At 35.7% G+C, this 20,798-nt stretch overlaps 2 protein-coding genes and 1 pseudogene across 2 annotated transcripts; all 3 read right to left on the bottom strand.

The window, feature by feature from the left end:
- Positions 1–918, bottom strand: LOC148585101 (uncharacterized; annotated as a pseudogene).
- Positions 919–1,957: 1,039 nt separating this feature from the next.
- LOC148585100 (uncharacterized) lies at positions 1,958–2,834 on the bottom strand. The gene is made up of 2 exons (XM_088517701.1): positions 2,202–2,834; positions 1,958–2,071 (listed from the first exon to the last, which is right to left on the bottom strand). Exons 1-2 carry the CDS (start codon positions 2,832–2,834, stop codon positions 1,958–1,960), a joined length of 747 nt encoding a protein of 248 aa, XP_088373827.1.
- A 6,134-nt stretch (positions 2,835–8,968) lies between these two features.
- LOC148585099 (uncharacterized) lies at positions 8,969–10,239 on the bottom strand. The gene is made up of 2 exons (XM_088517817.1): positions 9,565–10,239; positions 8,969–9,308 (listed from the first exon to the last, which is right to left on the bottom strand). The coding sequence occupies exons 1-2, from the start codon at positions 10,189–10,191 to the stop codon at positions 9,171–9,173; spliced, it is 765 nt and encodes a 254-aa protein (XP_088373943.1). The 5' UTR covers positions 10,192–10,239; the 3' UTR covers positions 8,969–9,170.
- Positions 10,240–20,798: the final 10,559 nt, after the last annotated feature.

Raw genomic sequence — 20,798 nt, 5'->3', positions numbered from 1 at the left:
TTATTTCAAATTCCACATATATCCATCGTTCTTAATTGACTCATCTGTTTTAATGATCTTTGTCTGCACGTTCTCAATCGACTCCTCAGTTTTAATGATTTCTGCTAGAAGAAAGACATCAGTCAAAACAGTCTTGGATCGCAAAGAAGCCTCGAGTAAATTCACACCCCACCATCAAACCACATAAAAGAAGGTAGTTAAAATATGTAATCATTTGGTAAAAGAAGCATTTGGAAGTTGTAATGCACAGAAAACAAGTGTTAATTGCCAAATCAAACCTCATCCATGCCCAGATCGACCACTTTCTCTTCAATATCCCCAACATCCTTATTCCTTGACATTGAACTTGGTAAGCAGAGTGACAAGAAAGCTGGAGGAAGATGGCTTCAACTCCAGATCATCCATCACCATGTATGCAACCGTCCCTATCACGTAACCTTCCTCACTAGCGGAGGAAGCAGCCCTGGTTGCGCTTGTTGGGTCCACGCATTTTACGTTCCGGTCCATCTTTGATTTGCATGAAGGACAAATCGTGCCAACATCAACAGCCACGACACTCAAACAATTGCTGCCTGTGTTCGGAGTCGGACACCTATAAAGTTGAGAAAATGTTGAGCCAACGTTTGGCAATAGGAGAGGGAGCTCAGCACCAGGCATGATTAGTTTGGGTTCCAGCAGAAAAAGTTTGTTTTTGTCTGACCTGATGTATGTAACACTAAGATTTTTAATGCTCTGGTAGAGGCTTGGCAAGCAGCCTACCACGCCTCCTCCATCTTTGAGAAGTCTGGTGACAACTCCAACGGGCAGAGTGAAAATGCTAAGTAGGAAATCAACAAATTTGTTGTCTGCTTCGGCGAAAAGTACCCGTTGCTTCTTTTTGTCTATGAAAAGCTTCAGCCTTACGTTTGTTGCAGCCATGTTCGATGGCTTGCCTTTTACCCTTTTTATAGTATTATGGCTGTATGGAATTCACTCTTGGAATTGAAGTGCATTCTGTTTTACCCTTCGCATTGGCTGTCACAATTCATGAACCATTGGGACTTGGAACAGTCGAATAAAGATTCTTCTGCAATATGGAACTGTTGATTTTCTCGATGGATTTATTAGTACTTGAAGCAATTAAAAACCCAATTGGAGTTTGTGAATTGGAAATTTGGAACAGTCGAATAAATATTTTGCTGCAAGGGACTGTTGATTTTCTCAATGAAAATTAAATCCTTTTGAATGCACGTCTCTGAGGTGAAAGGAAGCGGATGAACAAAGGCAAATTACGGATCACATATATTCATCTAAAAAGTACAGCGGTGCATTTGGGGTTGCAATTTCATAGTCAAAAAGTGCAATTTTAAACTAAATCAAAGAAAATAAATTATTTAGGATTGTGTTTTAAAAAAAAAAAAAAAATGCAATTAGAAAAAGCAGAAAAACTGCATTTTCAAATCGCATTTAAAATGAAGTATTTTTTTGACAATTCACAATTTTAAAAGTTAAACTGAGGTTTAAATGTCAAACTGCTGTTTTGCCAAACAAAACAGCGTTTTTAAAATCATGTTTTTTGCAAATCATCCATTATAAAATGGTTATTTTTAAATCGTAAATCTAAAACTCTAAATAAGGTTGAGGTTATCTGAACCCATTCAAATGCCACTATAAATTAACAACTGATCCCTTGAAAAGTCAACTATACTACGAATTATTTTCATCAGCAATATCAGTTTATAAAATAACAGAAGTTTACTACATGACTGCAACTAAATGAACAAACATAAATTAACAATCACTTGTATATTATCCTAGATGAACAAATCCAACGACAGAGCAGTTACACCTAGTAATTAAGCACACTGATTTTCGACATTGCCATAGTTGCTAATTAACTTGCTATTATTTCATGATTCCTTCACAACAATCAAACCCTTGATTTACTCATATTCCGATACAGAAAGTGAATCATATTTTAACATGTCTCCTCATTCTTAACTGAGACCTCAGTTCGAATGATCTTCGCCAGAAGGAAGATGTCAGTCAAAACAGTTTTTGATTGCAAAGAAGCATGGAGCAATTTCACACCCTACAATCAAACCAGATAAATAAAGAAAACAATAGTGTTATAATATGTAATGATACCCTTAAATTTAAGGACTTTGTTGTTCAAAGTTTACCAAAAATAATAAACAAAACAGACAGCAAAAATAATATACCTCATCCATGCCAACAACGACCACTCTCTCCTCAATTTCCCTTATATCATTGACATTAAACTGGGAAAGCAGAGTGACAAGAGAGGTGGTGGACAAGACCTTTACATCCAGATCATCCGTCACCATGTATGTAACCGTCCCTCTCACGTAACCTTCCTCACTAGTGGAGAAAGCGCTTGGGGAGTCTATGATCGTTGCTAACAAGTTCCGTCTAGTTCCGCACGAACCACAAATTGTGTTATTGTTATCAGCCACATAACTCAAACAACTACTGTATGCGCTCGGACTCAAACTCGAACACTTATACAATCGACGGAATGTTGAGGCAACGTTTGGCAATAGGAGAGTGGGGGGTTTAGCACCGGGCATGAATACTTTGGGTTCTAACAGGAAGCTTTTGTCTTTGTATGGTTGGATGTGAGTAACACTCATATTTTCAATGCTCCGGTAAAGGCTTTGCAAACTGCCTACCGTGACGTTACCCTCTTTCAGAAGCCGAAAGACAACTCCTACCGGCAGAGTGAAAATGCTAAAGAGGAAATCAACAAATTCCTTTTCTGCTTCAGCATAGAGCACCCGTGGTTGGCTTCCCTTGTCTATGAAAAGCTTCAGGCTTACCTCTTTTGCTGCCATTTTAGGTATGTGAATGCTAATTAAAGAGGATTCCGTCCAGTAAGTGCCCTAATTGTCTTGGCTGTTACCCTTTTTATAGTCTTTTGGCTGTACGGAATGGAATTCACTCTTGGTTTGCAGTCACCATTCCATGAACCTTCGGACTTGGAACAGTCAAATCAACCGTCCATTTGCTGCAATGGGACTGTTGATTTCCTCAATGGAAAATCCTTTCAACTTTGTTTTGGCACAAATTAGTGAGAGATTTATGAGTAGTAATAACTAGGGAAAAATATAATTTAGCTCTCAAAATTACCAGTTATTTTCATTTTAGTCCCTTAATGTTCAAAAAGTAATAAGGTAGCCCCTCAAACTACCAAACAATTGTAATTTGACCACTCCGTTAGTCATTACCGTCAAATAGGATGGAAAAATAAAAAATATGTCGTTTTGGCAAGGTTAAGTTACTAAAATGCCATTTTGAAAAGAAAAAAAAAATCAATTTAAAAAATGTCCCCCAAAACGACGTTGTTTTGCGGAAAAAAAAAAGTCGGTGGTTTCCAGCCACCCCAACAGGCCTAGGGGTGGCTGCCCGGCCACCCCCAAGGCCTATGGGGTAGCCGGAAACCACCCGTTTTTTTTTTTTTTTTTCTCTCAAAACGACGTCATTTTGGGGGCATTTTTTAAATTAATTTTGTTTCCCAAAAGGGCAATTTAGTAACTTAACCTTACCAAAACGACGTAATTTTAATTTTTCATCCTATTTTACGATAATGACTAACAGACTGGCCAAATTGTAACTATTTAGTAATTTGAGGGGCTACTTTATCACTTTATAAACATTATGGGATTAAAACGAAAATTGCAGGTAATTTTGAAAGCTAAATTATATTTTTCCCTAATAACTACTTCAAGCAATTGAAGACGCCAATTGTAGTTTGCGACACATTTTGCTGCAAGGGACGGTTAATTTTCTCCAAACAAGACGATAATTCTTTAATTTGGGGAAGCCTTTTTTTCATGAATGGGAATGTAAACTAGCAATACAATAAAGGCACAACCATTGTAAATCAAATCTCAAGGCACCTTTGTCAATGCTTTTTAAATTATCTGTTTCAAACTCATCAGATTCATCATCATATGTTTCTAATTCTTTATCATCTATGGGACAAGAAGAAGTAGCTAATGTAGGTGTGTATGCATCCATCTAAACTACAATAAAAATAAAAATAGTTTGCATTCAATATTTTTAAAACTCATACAATGTGAAAAATTACTTATTAAAAAACACAGTATATGAAAAGTTCAAAAAACTAGATGGGAATCAGATTCAGACCCATTTTGTGAATTGGTGTTTTCGAATAGAACAACTGGAAGCATAATGCATCTCTAATATTATTAGTATCAATGATGTATTAGAAGCATATAAGAGTATAAGCTCCAAAGAGTACTGCAACAACAAGTGAAAAGTGAAACTCTAACTAGCTATATATAATTACTAGAATAAGGTGAAATTGAAAACAGACCAAGGCCATATATAACGTAATTTCTCCCAACATGGGAAAAGCTACCAACAAACAACAATAATATCAGATCTTTCAATTTACAAAATTCATTTTCACTCGATTGAAACTCTGAAAAACAAGATCTTGAAATGCACATGAAGGTGTTGATGTAAATCCTTAGAAATGGGAAACGAATCATCATGAGAAACAAGAATTCAACCAGCCACTTCATTCATGAAACAAGAAAAAAACAATTAACCCAGAAAATTACTGGCCTGCGATGCGACTCTGCAAGAGAAGATCGACGGTGTAGGTACTGTAGAGGGACTCGAGGTAGAGGACGGAGATGCAGTGTTGCTGCGGGATCGACGAAGGGAGCGATGCTGCTGGGGATCGAAGGAGGGAGCGGCGCTGCTGCGGGCTTATGACGCTTCTACTGCGATGCGAGACCTTCTTGCGGCGCTTCTGCTGCGGGATTGACGGAGGGAGACCTGCTGGCTACTACAGTGCTGCGTGCGGGTTTGGGTCCTTTGGGAAATTGGGGAAAACTGGAAAAGCACGAAAAGTGAAAAGTTGAAAACCTAAGAAGTAATAACTTACTTCTCTATAGACAGTATAGTTCAACCAAAACGACGTTGTTTTGATTTCAACCAAAACGACGTTTTGGTTTCAACCAAAACGACGTTGTTTTGGTTTCAACCAAAACGACATTAAAAATTAAAATAGCTTATCGGTCATATCGGTTTTTCAATAACAAATTATTAATCGACCTATTACCGACCGATAAGCTTATCGGTATAAAATTTTTAACCGATAACTATCGGTTATGGTTACTATCGGTTCGATTAAATTTGGTAATCGATAACCGGTTAATCTGCCCACTCCTATCTAGAACAAAGCATTTGTCTTTGTTTGGTTGGATGTAAGTAACACTCAGATTCTCAATGCTCTGGTAGAGGCTTGGCAAGCTGCCTGCCATGCTGCCTCCCTCTTTCAGAAGCCTTGTGACAACCCCGAAAGGCAAAGTGAAAATGCTTAATATGAAATCAACAAATTCTTTGTCTGCTTCAGCAAAGATCACCCTTTGCCTCTTCTTGTCTATGATAAGCTTGAGACTTACTGTTAGTTCTTATGTTGGCTTAATTCAGTTCCAAAATGTAGAGGCTACTGTTTACGGGCTCAAACACTTATATAGAATGTTCAGAATCCAATCTCCACCGTACATAATGTAGATTCATATGTCATGAACGTCCCTGCAAAATTTCAGCTCAATCGGACCACAAACGCCCATCGTTCGGAGCTATTGATCAAGGCTGGACAGCATTTCTAAAATGTTGTTTTCTCCCCACTGCAGGCCATGTTCGAAAACGGTGCTAGGTTGTCCGGACAGGCTTTCTAGAAACTCTATTTTTGCTTCGCAAGGCCCTGTCCGAACAACCCATTAACCTATCTGGACACCCCGTACCTATTATACCCAAAAACGTATTTTTAGTGGGTCCAGGTCTAGAGTTTGATGTACTGATATATATACATCATTATCGAAGAGAGAGGCACGAATTTTCACCCCAGAAAGTTCGTTGGAGGCTGTGCTAAGAGAGATCATATGTGGTGAGCGTTAAATTGAATTTCTTTGAGTTTTAGTTATTCATTTGATAAATCTACGATTAAGAAGTCTATAGGAAGGTTCCTGTAAAAGAAAATCATATAGAAGAATTGTGCCAGATGTTCTGGAAAGGGCTATTGCGGTAGAAGTCAAGTGGGTCGCTTGTCGTGTGCAAGGAAGTATCAATTGCAAAGGTTTTGTAATCCTTCTTGTATTCCTTATTCTTCTTATAGTGAATTGATTTCCTGGGTTTGGCTGCCCCGTAGAGGTTTTACATTTAGAGAGTTTTCTAAATGGTTTCCTCTTCGTAACCAAATATTTGTGTTCTTGAATGTTCATTACATATCTGTGTTTGGTTGAATATTATCTATTAGGTTAGATCTTATCCGCATACTCTTTGTGAAATACCTAGACAATTCGAATAGGTGTCGTTTGGAGTCGTATTTAGGTTTTTCACTTACTTTTGTTGCTGCCATGTTAGGTATGTCAGTCAGGGGTGAGCAAAAACCCGCCCGACCCGCCAAACCGCCCCGACCCGCCCCGCAAAAGCCGAATTTTAAGTTATTTTTCGCGGGTACAGGTGGTTTTTTCCCAAACCCGGGCGGGGCGGGGTGGGGCAGGTTACGGGTTATAACAAATTGTTTTTCCTCGGATACCCGACCCGACCCGACCCGCATTAATCAAATTATAAAAAATTAAAATTAAAATTAAAATTAAAAAAAAAAAAAAAAAAAAAAAAAAAAAAACCCTACTTTTCTCCAGAGTCCAACTGCCTCCCCCTGCCTCTTTTTTTTTTCCCCCTTCTCCTCTCTTCTCTCAGTCTCGCCTCTCTTTCTCTACTGTCTCACCTCTCTCCCTCTCTCTCGTCTCTCTTCCTCTCTCTCGTACGACTCTTCTCTCATCTGCGCCGCCGCTCAACCTCCGCCGATCTTTTCAATATCATAATAAAAAAATAAAATATAAACTGAATAGAACAAGTGGAAAACCATATATATATAAACCATAAAAAATAAATGTGGCGGAGAGCCTCCCTTCGCCTCCACCTTGGGGTGGGGTCCTGCCACCTTAAAGCTCTTTTTTTTAGTGGTTTGGGCCACTTCCTAACCTCTGCTTGTGGCCTAGCTACTCTATAGGAGTTTTTGGGGTGGCTCAGTCATCCCCTAACATTTTGTGGGTGGCATAACCACCACTTGAGAATTTTTGGGGGCCGTCCATAAACGTCTTCAAGGGTAGTTGGGCTTGTGGTCTAGCTAACTATAGCCACCATTTTTCTAAGTTTATTTTCCTTTATTTTTTTGTTACTTTTTAATTTTTTTTATTAGGTGTAAAGATGAGTTGGCGTCATTAGCCCCCCACAAAATTTAGGGGAAATATACTTTACTCCATGACATTTTGGGGTGAAAATGTCATGTGTGACGCACATGACATAAGTTTCCTCCAAAAAGGCAGAAAAAATTAATGTAGGTTACTAGATGGCATGGTTACGTAGTTTGTGGGTTCTAGTGTTAGTTTATAAACTTTTAAGGTATAAATGTCAAAATAGTGATACTTCGGAGAAATAAAGTGTATTTTTTTAAAAATAAATAAATAAATAATAGAGGAGAGTAGTGGAATATTACTTTAATGCCACTCTAATCATTCAGTATAATAACTAGTTTGCTCCTTTGTCTGGTGTGTTGCTAGGGTTTGAACTTGTTCAAAGCTTCTCTGCAATCAAAGACGGTTCTGACTGATGTCCTCCTTCGAACCAATCCAGATCGTTAACTGCCAGGAAAATGAAAAGAAGCGTGTATTGCATTGTATTGGTCTTCTAATTTCTAGCTAGGTGCAAGAACCCTGTGGGATTATTTTTCTAAAATATTATCTTTGAAATTGCTAATTAGGAGTTGCTTTATATGTTCCATTTTAGTCAAATCTGGTGCGGCAGTGTGTTTTGTTTTGTTTGTGACATATCTTTGAAAACAGCTTTCATAAACCTCTTAAACATATCTTTCTTAAAATAAATAAATAAATAATCTCTTTTTCATAAAACTATTCTATAACTCAAACAAATCTGCATACTCACATCATCACATATATATTAATCATTTTCTTTAAAATATTTCACTTTACTATAAACAGAAGTGTAAATTGATATTAATATAGTATATATTTATTAATTGTAATCTTCTATTTTTTTACACAACAACCGTACATCTCAATTTGTTTCCTGATATTGTCTAATTGATATTTTTTCTTCTCTTTCATCATCTTTGTGTTCCTTTAATATTTTAGTAGTCCTGTTTGTATTAGAAATAAGATTTGCACATTTTCTTTTATTCAACGCTTGAAAAAAAATAATAATAATAATAATAAAGCATAGCAGTTTGACAAAGATTCATGGGCTGAATTAATAAAACAATATTATTTTTTCTCAATAAATTATTTTATCTCACGTAACTAATTTAACTTATTCTTCTTGTTAGTTGACAGACGTTTGTGCACAAGTTATATGAAAAATATACAAACTTACTTAGATGTCAAATTTTTTTTCTTTAACAAATAACTAAACAAGTAACCGATTCTCTAGTTTGTGTAGAAAAAAAAAACACTAGAAAACAAGTGGACAACAAAACCATTGCAACAACAATCGACATAAATGTGCTTACAACTCAACATCTTGCCCACGAAAAAAATAAAATAAAACCCAACATCATGAATGAGGCTTAGCATTTGCTTCCACTTAATCACATTCTGACACCAAATCATTAAAACACACAAACAACCAAGCAATTTAGCAAGTTTTGTGTTGTGGGTCAATGAGAGCGTGTGTGATCGGGACGACCTAATAGTCACGTACTAATAGCTTTTATTTAACTTTTTCAATAACCCACCATATTTCTCATTTTTGTATCTTTAAATCTAATTTGGAATCTGACTAATGCAATCAATCAATACGAGTGGAATAATAAATTAAACGATTGTAATTGTTACTATTAGCAATAGTACAAGGTTATAATTTTGCAGAAGTTTAATTATTAACATGAAACAAATAAAAATCATACCTTCAAACCAGATTTGATTAACATGAAACATACAAGTTCATATAACAGAACTTGAGAAACATTGTTGCAACAAAAACGCCAAAATACCAATCTCACAATTAACACCTTTTGAACCAATTATTACATAGAGTTCTTGCATCTTGAAATTAAAGAGTAATTAGAAGCAACAGTAACTTCATTTGGATCTTTTTGCCCACAACCTGAATCACTCGTCCTTGTCGGTATCATTTTGAAGGATGACATGGGTCAGAACAATCTTCTCCTCCTTGTCAATATTGTTTCGAAGAAAGATATCGGTCAGAACAGTCTTGGATTGCAAAGAAGCTTCCAGCAAACTCAGAACCTAACAACCAACCACACAAAGTAACAATATAGTCATCATGGGTAATAAAAAAAAAAAAAAAGCGACCCTGCAGAAACCGCCCACTATTAAAGCCAAAAACTACCCAAAACAAAATTTGTTCAATGTTCAACAAAAAAAAAAAAAACTTCAGCAGAAGAGGCATTAGATAACAGGAAGTAAAAGAAGCATTTGATATATATATATATATATAGTTGTAATGCAGAGAAAGAAAGGGAAAACTGCTTTATTTATATACCTCATGCATGCCCAAATCCACCACTTTCTCCTCAACTGCTCCAAGGTCCCTGACATTAAACTTGGTAAGTAAAGAGATAGAAGAGATGGTTGACATAGGCTTCACCTCCAGATCATCCATCACCATGTATGTGATCACCCCTTTCACGTAACCCCCCTCACTAGAGGAGGATGCGTTAGTATCCTTCGGTGGGTAATCTACATAACTTTGCTCGGTGGCCATTTGATTCCTGCACGAAGGACAAATTGCTCTCGGGTCATTAGCCACGTACTGACAGCTGTTGTAGCCACCACACCCATAAATTTTCCTGTCTGTGCCCGACTGCTCAACGCTTGCCAAGAGGAGAGGGACTTCAGCACCAGAAATATTGGCTACTTTTGGGCTTAGCAGAAAGTTTTTGTCTTGGTCCGGCTGAATGTAAATATCACTCAGATTCTCAATGCTCTTGTACAGGCTACGCAAGCAGCCTGCCATGTTTTGCTTTCGTAGGAGCCTTGTCACAGTTCCCAACGGCAGAGTGAAAATGCTGAAGAGTAAATCAACAAATGACTTGTCTGCTTCAGCAAACAGTACTCGTTGGCTCTTCTGCTCTATCAAAAGCTTCAGGCTTACCTTTGTTTCTGCCATTTTTGGTCTTTCAATGCTAAATTGGATTCAGTCCAGTTAGTGCCGTCTATTGGCTTGGCTGTGACCTTTTTTTATAGTCGTTAGGTTAGGGTATCTGGAATTCTTTCTTGGATTCTGGAAGTGCCTTCATTTGCTGCCCTTTGCATTCTGGCTGAAGCTAACGTGGAGATTTAATTTTACCTTTTTTTTTTTCTTTTTTTAATGAGAATGAGAGAGAATAAAGTTCAATTTTGGACTATTGAGAAATTTACTAACACGTGCTGTAGATTCCTTTTTCAACACTTATTAAGCTAAATTCTTTTTGCAAGGAACTATTAAATTTCTTTAATTTTTGTCTTTTTATTTTTTAGTAGACAAAAATACTCTTTAAATATAACTAATTGAATATTTTTCAATAAAATTCATTATCAAAAGATAATCTTAATTTCAATTGAAATGCCAATTGGAAAGTGTGCACAATTCCAATTGGAAGTAATAAAAAAAAGAAAAGAAAGAAACGCATGATGATATGCATGAAATCACCGACATGGATAAGTTCATGATGAAAGTCTCATTAGCGTAAAGCTATGTACATAATTCTATTCTCAAATACTTGAAATATGATAATCATGTGATTTTGATTCCTAGAATGTATTGTCTGCTTCAAATTTTGCATGTTATAAGTTATAACCTTGAAGTGGTGTATAGGTAACGAAAGATTCATATGAATTTTCTTTATGAAATTACTTGATCAATGCAGTTTTTCAACAAATTAATCAATTCACTATCATATGCCAAATTTATGAGTTTAAAAGAAGATGATAAAGATCAATATTTAAACTAGCTATGACATATAATAACTTATGCTTTATTGAGACGTTATCCGGAAATAGCCCTTTAAGGAAAAGCAAGAACTAGCTTGTAGCTTTAAGGTGAAATTGTTAATTAGATAGAGACAAAAAGAAAAAGAATAAGAATAAAAAGTAAAAGAGTAAAAGAGTAAAAAAAGAAAAAGATACGCTAAATAAAAGTGATGTTCCGTAAATTGTGTAGGTCCTATGACGTAAACGCCATTGATTTGCAAGGTCTGCTCTCATTTTATTCTCTCAATATTATCATTAAATTAAAATTTAATAAAATTTTATCACAAATTTAATAATAATTTTAAAAACCACTTAAAAGATTATGAAAATTGGTGTGATAAAGTGGGATCTAGCTTCGATGCTCTAGTTTTAATAACATGTATGTTGTAATTTAAGTTACAGTGAAGATGAAATTTTATTCTACAAATTTAATAGATTAATCATTAAATTTGTAGACTCATGTGAACTCCACACAAAATTAATAGTAAATTTATTCATTTACTATAGAGATGATTAAAAAATAAATAAATTCTATCATTTATCAAAAGAAATTGAGGAATTTTTTTTTTTTTTTTTTTTCAAAAAGGACAAGCTTACTTACATGTGATAAATTAAATTAAAAAATAAATAAAAATAAAAAAGGGAAAAGGAAACAGAAAAGTAAAAGATATATAATAGCTTTTGATTTAGAGTTTTGAGTGGCTATATGGAAGTCGCTTTTCATAGAAAAGCCCCAGCTATCATGAATTTCTTCGACCTGGTGCAATCGCTTTACCTTTGTCGACCATGAGAGTTCGTACGACATGTTTCTCGCATATTTCTAGCTTTGACATGGTAGAAACTAATAAGTTATTGAGGGAGATAAACATAAAGTAGTAAAATTAAAAATTAAAAATTAAAAAAAAAATTAAAAAAGAAGGTCTAAGCTAATTGAATTTGGTCGATTTAAAGTATATATTACGATTGTGTTTAAGAAATATAGTTTTAAGTCTAAAGTGTTTTTTGCCCATTTTTAGAGTAAAAAAAGTCAAATATATATATATTTGAAAGTTTTTAAGAAAGAAACATGTCAGCTTTTGTTTGGCACAACTTTTTAGGTACTAAAAATACTTTTTAAGCTCTTTAAAGACAATCTCAAATAAGCCCTTAGATATATTAAGAACTCTTTTTCTTTATACTCTTTCAATGTGATGAGTAGGGAATAACTTCAATGCGATTTTGGCACAAACCAAGGCTTTTATGTCTATCATTCAGAAGCTGACACATTAGCTTGAAACAAAACAAAGAAACACATGTTAAGAAAACACATGATTTAACCCACCATTTTTTTATTCTTAGAAAAAAAAAAAAAAAAAAAAAAAAAAACCCCTCCTCACACAATCACCACCACCCATGCCAGACATTGTTGCCGCCCGCTAAACCCCGCCGCCTAAGCTAGTATCTCTCTCCCTCTCTCTTAGGCTCTCTCTCTCGGGTAGTTCTAAGCGATGATTCTCAAAGATCACGGCATGGCTGGGCTATGCTTGCATCTTTGGTGGGTGTGGTGGGATTAGATCTACGGTAAGAGAGAGAGTGTGAGATCCGGCATGGCAGCGGGGTTCGGTTGGGAGGTGGCGTCTTGGCGTGGGCAGTGGGTGAGACTAAGAGATGCAGGTGGCGGTGGTAGGCGGTGGCTCAGTGGCTGTGTTGGGATTTAATCCTGTGTTTTACTCACATGATTTTTTTGTACCAAGCTAATGTGTTGACCTCTGAATAGTGGGCACAAAACCCTTGATTTCTGTCAAGATCGCACAAAAGTTGCTATTGTGATAAGTAATGGTAAAAGTCAATCTTGTATAAAAAGATATAAAGTTTAATCAATTTTTTTTTTTTTTTTGACATGTCCGCAAAAGATAGGGGAAGGGGGATTCAAACTAGTAACCTCCACTTCATCAGGTATGGTTCCCACTTGATTGAACAACTCCTTAGGGACGATAAAGTTCAATAATTAAACTATGGCATATGATAACTTAATCCTAATAATTAAACTATGGCATATGATAACTTAATCCTAATAACTAAACTATACCTTATTATATATATAAGGTAAGCGAAAATAAATAAATCGGTCCCCACCTTCAAAGAAGTTGATCGAATTCATTAAATGGATATGTGACTACCAATTTTTTTTTAAAAGCGGAATGCAATGTTTAAGCCAACCCATTACCAAGTCAACCCTTCAAGTTTTAATTTTTTGGCCACAAGGAAATGGTTCAGTCACTTCTAAACAAGAAGTGTCACATACCATAATTCTATCCAACGAGTTTGACGTGGCGTGATCCAGTCAACCACATCATGTCAGTCACCTTTTTATTAAAAATAAAAATAAAATTCAAAACTAGCATGGATAACTCATTCTACTAATTTTTCTCCAAATTTTCCTCATTCTCCTTCCCCCACTGTGCTGCTCCTTGAAGAATAGGCGGAATTGTCAATGTAAGACGTAGATCTTTAAGTAACATTCGAATCCAATAAACCTCAGCTATAGTAAATGCCATAGCTCGATATTCCGCTTCTGTGCTGGAACGAGCAATAACGGGTTGTTTCTTGGCACACCACTAAACAAGACATGGCCTAAGAAAAATACCAAAACCCATGGTGGATCGTCTACTATCCGGATCCCCAACCCAATCAGAATCACAAAAGGCTTCTAAGTTAAGAGAACCTCTACGATAAAATAGGTCATGATCAACACTGCCTTTGAGATATCTCAACACTCTCTTGGCAGCAAACCAATGCAAAGACGTTAGGGAATGCATAAATTGACACAGTTGGTTAACTGAATACGCAATATCTGGCCTTGTAATAGTACAATACTGCAAAGCTCCCATAACTTGACGATATGTTGCAGCATCTGATTCAGATAAGGGATCACCTGCTGTAGTTGATACTTTGGAACCAGAAATAGAAGGTGCAGAGTATGGTTTAGCCCCAGCCATAGATGATTTGTGTAACAAATCAATGATGTACTTAGATTGGCGAATATATAGACCTTGATCATCACGGTGAGCCTGCATACCAAGAAAATACCCAAGATTGCCAAGATCTTTCATTGCAAATACGAATTGTAACTGCTTGATGATGGAGAGGATAACAGAGTTGTCAGTCCCTATGATCAAAATGTCATCTACATAGACTAAAATATATATTGTTACATCAGATTGAAAGTAAATAAATAGAGAAGTATCAACATCTGAAGAGTGAAATCCAAGATCAAACAAAGCTTGAGATAAACAAGTAAACCAGGCCCTAGGTGCTTGCTTAAGACCATAAATAGCTTTGTGTAACTTGCAAACATGATTGGGATGAGTAGAATCAACAAAACCCCGTGGTTGTTCCATATATACATCCTCAGCCAAATAACAGTGTAGGAACGCATTCGACACATCCAGTTGTCGAATATTCCAATTGAAATGAACAGCTAATGCCAAGACTACACGAATTGTTGCAGATTTGATTACAGGACTAAATGTTTCAGAGAAATCAACCCCACTTTTCTGATCAAACCCCTTAGCCACCAATCTAGCTTTGAAACGCTCAAGAGAACCATCATGTTTTTTTTTTTATCTTATAAACCCATTTATTGCGTACAACATTGTGACTTATGGGTCGTGGGCAAAGGGACCAAGTCCCATTAGCCAATAGTGCATCAAACTCAAGACCCATTGCAGCTCTCCATTTAGGTGATATCACGGCTTGACTATAACAAGAAGGTTCAATAGAAATTACAACACTAGATAAGGCTTTTAGTGGGTGGCGGGTAGAGCAGAAGGTTTTGTAATCTGGAAATGTCTTGGGTCGAAGTGTACCAGTACGGGATCGAGTGACCATACCATGTGAGGAGTAAGGAAGGGAACTAGAAGTATCAAAGATAGAGGAATCTGATGATATAAGGGGAACTAAAATGTCACAAGAGTCCACGGATGGTGATGGAGAAATACCATCAGATGCTGAAGAGGGTGAAATAGAGGAAGGCTCTATGGGTACTGAAACAGGGGAAGTAGAAATGTGAGATGGACTAAGAGAAGATGGCAAAGAAATAGTACCTGACATATCATTATAAGTGGATAATGAATTGGGCTGGATATTGTCAGGAATGAAAATTGGGGCACTTGTAGAAGATGCTGGAGCAGACAGAGCTGATGGGGCCTTTACCTTGGTTGGAAAAATCTTTTCATCAAACACCACATGCCGAGTGATAAAGACTTTGTTAGTGAGTGGATCAAGGCACCTGTAACCTTTGTAACTGGAACCATAACCCAAAAATATACACCGCTTGCTACGAAACATCAACTTATGAGAGACATACGGACGAAGTAATGGAAAACACAAGCAACCAAATGACTTAAGAATGGAATAGTCAGTTTGCTGTTTAAAGAGCATGTAATATGGGGAACATTGATTCAGCAAAGGTGTAGGTAAACGATTGATCAAAAAAGTAGCTGTAAGGAACGATTCAACCCAATAATTTTGAGGAAGTCCAGATTGAGCTATTAGAGAGAGACCCATCTCTACTACATGGCGATGTTTCCTCTCAGCTAGCCCATTTTGTTGGAATGTATATGGACAGCTAATTCTATGAAAAATACCGTGGGTTTCTAAAAATGAAGTGAATTGGAGAGAAGTAAATTCACCACCCCCATCCGATTGCAAAGTTTTAATACGAGAAGAGAATTGATTTTCCACTAATGCTTTAAATTTTTTAAAAGAAATAAATACATCTGATTTATGGTGAAGAGGATACAACCATGAGTATCGAGAAAAATCATCGATAAAAATTACGTAGTACCTAAAACCGCTAAAAGACACGACAGGAGAGCACCAAACATCCGTATGAACTAACTGAAGTGGTGCAGACGACACTCTAGATGACAAAGGAAATGGAAGTTGTTTGCTTTTGGCCAATTGGCATGACTTACAAACTTCCTTATTTTGCAAAGACCCAACAAATGGTAACTGATGCTTTTTCAGAATTTGACGAACAACAGGAGAAGATGGATGACCAAGCCTTGAGTGCCACACACTAACAGGAGCCTTAACACTAAGCAATGCCGTGAGGATTTGAGATTTATGATGGACAGCCTTTGATGTGCGGATGGGATAAATGCCACCTTCACTCTTGCCTTCCAATAGGGTTAGGCCCGTGAGACAATCCTTAATAAAATAGGAAGCAACAGTCAATATAAAGAAACAATTGTTTTCCTTACAAAACTAATTAATAGAAAGGAGATTAGCAAGGGCATTAGGACAATGAAAGACTTGAGAAAGCTGTAGTTTAGCAAAGGGAGTATGAAAGGAAGCAGAACCAGTATGGGTGATTTGCAAACCTGAGCCATTGCCCACTGCAATGGAGTCTGATCCAGTGTACGGTTCAGTGAGTTGAAATTTCTCAAGAGCTGGTGTTAAGTGATGATTAGCACCACTGTCTGCAAACCATGGAGAATCATCAGGTTGGGTAGTAGTCTGAACCGCCATAGCCGCCAATTGAGCAGGAGGATGTTGTTCCTAGAAAGAATAATCCATCCTGCTGAAACAATCTAAAGCACGGTGATTAGATTTGCCCACAAATCTGGCAAGGAGATCGTGGGGCAGTAAATGACTGTTGAGCAGGGGTTCGTGGTTGTTGAGAAAACTTATGTGGGGACCTCTTCTGAAAATTGTTGTGGCGGAATGGAGCTTTGTGAGGCGACTTCTTGGGAAAATTACTGAAAGTAGGCTTGGTAGATAGTAATGCAACAGAAGCATCTGGGCTAATTCGTTGTTGCTGTCGATCAATAAGATAATCAAAAGAGAGCAAGTCAGCTTGAAATGTGTCAAAAGATAAAGCTAAATCTCCAGTAGCAAATGTAAATGAGTTAACAAAATGATTGTAGGTGGGATTGAGGCCACCAATAACATATGTGATCAATTCTTCATCTTCAACTTTTTTTCTAGTAGCAGAAAGTTGGTGGGCTAAAAGCTTAGCAGAATTGAGAAAATTTGCACATGACTGAGAGCCCTGATGAAGAGTCTATAATTCACGTCTAAGTTGTGCAATCCGAGAGCATGACTGAGACGCAAACTTGGTTGCCAAAAACTACCAAATCTGATAGGAGGTACGAAGACCATAAGTAGTGGATAAAACAGACTCTGATAGAGTAGCATTAATCCAACTGAGAATAAATTGATCATTTCTAAACCAAAGAGAATAAGCAAGATTCAATGAAGGTTCCTCCTTATCAGAGGAAGGAGGAAGAGTCTTAGGTGGGCACGGTTCGGTTCCATCAACGATGCCCATTAAATCACAAGTATTAAGGGTGGGAACAAGCTGAGATGTCCATGGAAGATAATTATTAGGACCAGAAAGCTAGTAGGTCATGAAAGGAGAAACATTGGGAAAGGTGAAGGAAAGAGCGGAAGAAGAGGAAGCCATCGGATCGAAAATTGAAGCGTGAGCTTTAGTTTAGCTTTGATACCATGAAAATCTTTTAATAAAGGTTTTGGCTTGAATACCAAAACTGTGAAGTATATTACTCAATATATAGAGCTGTACAGCTTAACGTAAAATCTTATCTGATGGTTACAATACAAAAATTAAATACATGATAACAAGATAAGATAATGTTATCTAAGGTTTGAATTTGAATGTTGTGGCTGATCTGGTAACTGTGGATGAGCTGCTGACTTGGTTGATGATTCAAATTCTTGAATAGAAGGTTTATCTCTAACACTCCTCTCATTTGATGAATCAGCCACACAACAGGATGGAAAGTACCGTGTGACAATGGGGTCACAACTGTACGCCGTGAGCCCACATCCACCGTACACCGTTGAAGAACCATCGCACGCTTGTTGCCAAAGAACCACCAACACCACCGAGGATCCACCACCCCTGACGAACATCCTCGCCATCTATAGATGTACCTTTCTTTTTTTGGGTTAGTGCTGAAAACATTGGGCTAGGGTAAGTCATCCCCCTTATGAGGATGACTCACCCAAGCCCAATCAAGCTTCTTAGCCCATTCCCGCGACTACAGCAAACGTGGAGTCCATTGCATTGCAGGATATAATTTCCCTTACCTGCGTAGGGGCTGCATAGTGTCACGTTCCCAAGTAAATTGTTTTAACTTCTTTGAAATCAATTTACTTTTGTGACCTTAGCCAAAAAAAAAATAATAATAATAAATAAAGAGTAAAGATAATGGGATCGAATTAACTCTATCAAATTACTCTTCATTTAAATTAAATATTTCACGTGTTGAGCTTCACCTATTAAAAAGAAAGTTTAAGCCTACACATGAAAAAAAAAAATTAAAGTAATGGTGGTTAAGTGATTAAATTTACCTCTTCTTATCAGCTTAACCTTTTGATATATATATATATATATATATATATATATATATATATGACACATACCCGAGATCTTAGTAGCCTTTTGTTAGATAATGACACAAAGAAAAAGAATAAAAGAATAAAAAAAAAGCGCCTAATATTGGTTAGATGGCTTTTCAAGGAAAAAAGCAAGAGCTAGTAGCTAATTAGCTTTAGTGTCCTTTCACCATTAATTATATATGAATTTCTTCGACCTCGTACATGCAATTGCTTTACTTCTGAAAGCAATGCATATTCTTTTCTCAATATTCGCCCAAGCTTAATAAGTAGCTTGGTTGCCAATAAAGTTCTTTTTGATTCCAATCTACAAAAGTATATATATATATATATATATATATGTGTGTGTGTGTGTGTGTGAAAATTAAGATGAACCAATCTGCATAAAATTCTATATATGGTGGAGAAATTAGATGATCATACATCCTTCACATGTATTTGTTAGCATGTATATATATATACACATTGGTACAACTTTCAGAAAACCATGCATTTCAACTTCCCTTCTCTGGAAGTCAATAAATTGCAGCTAAAAATATCCCAAAATTAAAGCACTTCTTAAAAAACGCAGAAAACAATTTGTTTATATTTATATTGCATTATAACACTTTTAAAATAAAAAATAAAAAAATTCTCAAAATAAAAATACAAAATACACTTTTTAAATCAAGGCTGAAAACACATTAATGCAAATTTTGGGCATATATTATATATCCAATATTCTCTAAATGATTATTCAAAAAAAAAAAAAAAAATTCTCTAAATGTTGTAGTACTCTTGCATGTAGATGATAAATAAGATTTAAAAAAGCATGCTCTGATACATAACTTGGTTGCTAAGAAACCAAAAGAGAATTTGCACCCATAACAAATCAGCTAATTAAGCCTTGTAGTCGATCGGTAGACATGGCTTTAATAACAATTTATTCTGTTTTCCTTTATTAAAGGTAGGTTGAACAAGTTAAGAAGACAAGAGAGAGAGAGAGAGAGAGAGAGAGAAGAAGAAGAAGAAGAAGAAGAAGAAGAAGACACAGTTCATGTAGAAAAGCTAAGTTGGAGGATAACATTAACATACCAAAGTGTAATGAATAATTCTAGTTTTTATGCCCATTTCTCATATTGATCATGTTATATCGGTTAATAAATCATATTTTAAGTGGTTTATACTTTTATTTAAAACATGGCATATCAGTCAGAATAATTTAAAAATGAGTATGATAATTGAAAAAGAAAAATGATAGATCAAATTCATTTTTATTTGTACCCATCTCCATAGTGAATGGATGAATTTACCATTGAATTTATATGAGGTCCACATGAATCTACAAATCTAATGGTTGATATATTAAATTTGTGAGATGGGATGAAAAAAAAATATAAAAAATATTAATGAGAATCATTCATTTATTGGTTTAAAGAATAACATATATTACTCAAGTGTAATTGACTTTATAAGTGTTGAACACGTTTTTTGGACTCATCAGATCTGCCTAACTAGCGCCCTAACATGAATAAAATATTTTGTAATAGATGATGATTTATTCATTTTAAATTAAAATTATTTGTAAATTTTTATAAATAATAGATCTTTTAAGTCAAAAAGAGTTTTTGGGCAAAAACTTTATTTTTAAACTTTTGCCAAAATGTGTTTTGTCCATTTTTAGGCTTTTTAAACTCTTAAAAGTGCTTTTAATTTTTTTACCAAATAAATACTTTTTTTCTTCAAACGAACTTTTTGAGTGTTAAAAGCACTTTTAGGCCTCTCAAACGCAATCACAAATAGACCCTAACTATCGACCTAACATGAATAAAATATTTTGTAATAGGTGATGATTTATTCATTTTAAATTAAAATTATTAAAATTATTTGTAAATCTTTATAAATACAATCAAATGAATCAATAAAATATGTATCCTCTAAAGGCTTCAATTTGTAAATAAAGATCATACACCAAACTCGGCCGAACTACATAAGTTATGTTTCTCTTTCTCTACTTCAAACACTTTATTTTATTATGAAATTTTACACTGGATTGAGGACTCCCTTTGTGTGGAGCGATAATTAATTATACTCAACAAAGGGTTTTCCGTGTGACGGATTTACTCGTTCGTAATGAATTTATTAATGTCTAAAGTTAAAGACTTCTATTGGACGATTATGATCATTTACAATTTCAAAGAAATAATAGATGCTTAAATTATAAAATTTAGGCTATTTTTTTATATCGAAATACTTAGAATATGCCACATTAAAATTGTGGCATGTTATCGAGGCATTCAGAACAATTTATTCTTTATTGAATAATATGAAATGTTGTATGCATAGAATCGTATCATAAGTTATTCTTTATTGAATACA

The sequence above is a fragment of the Corylus avellana genome, chromosome 6, assembly GCF_965113065.1.
Source record: "Corylus avellana chromosome 6, dhCorAvel1.hap1.2, whole genome shotgun sequence".
Taxonomy (NCBI): domain Eukaryota; kingdom Viridiplantae; phylum Streptophyta; class Magnoliopsida; order Fagales; family Betulaceae; genus Corylus; species Corylus avellana.
The sequence above is the reverse complement of the archived record's forward strand: the minus strand, read 5'-3'. Positions and strand labels throughout refer to the sequence as shown.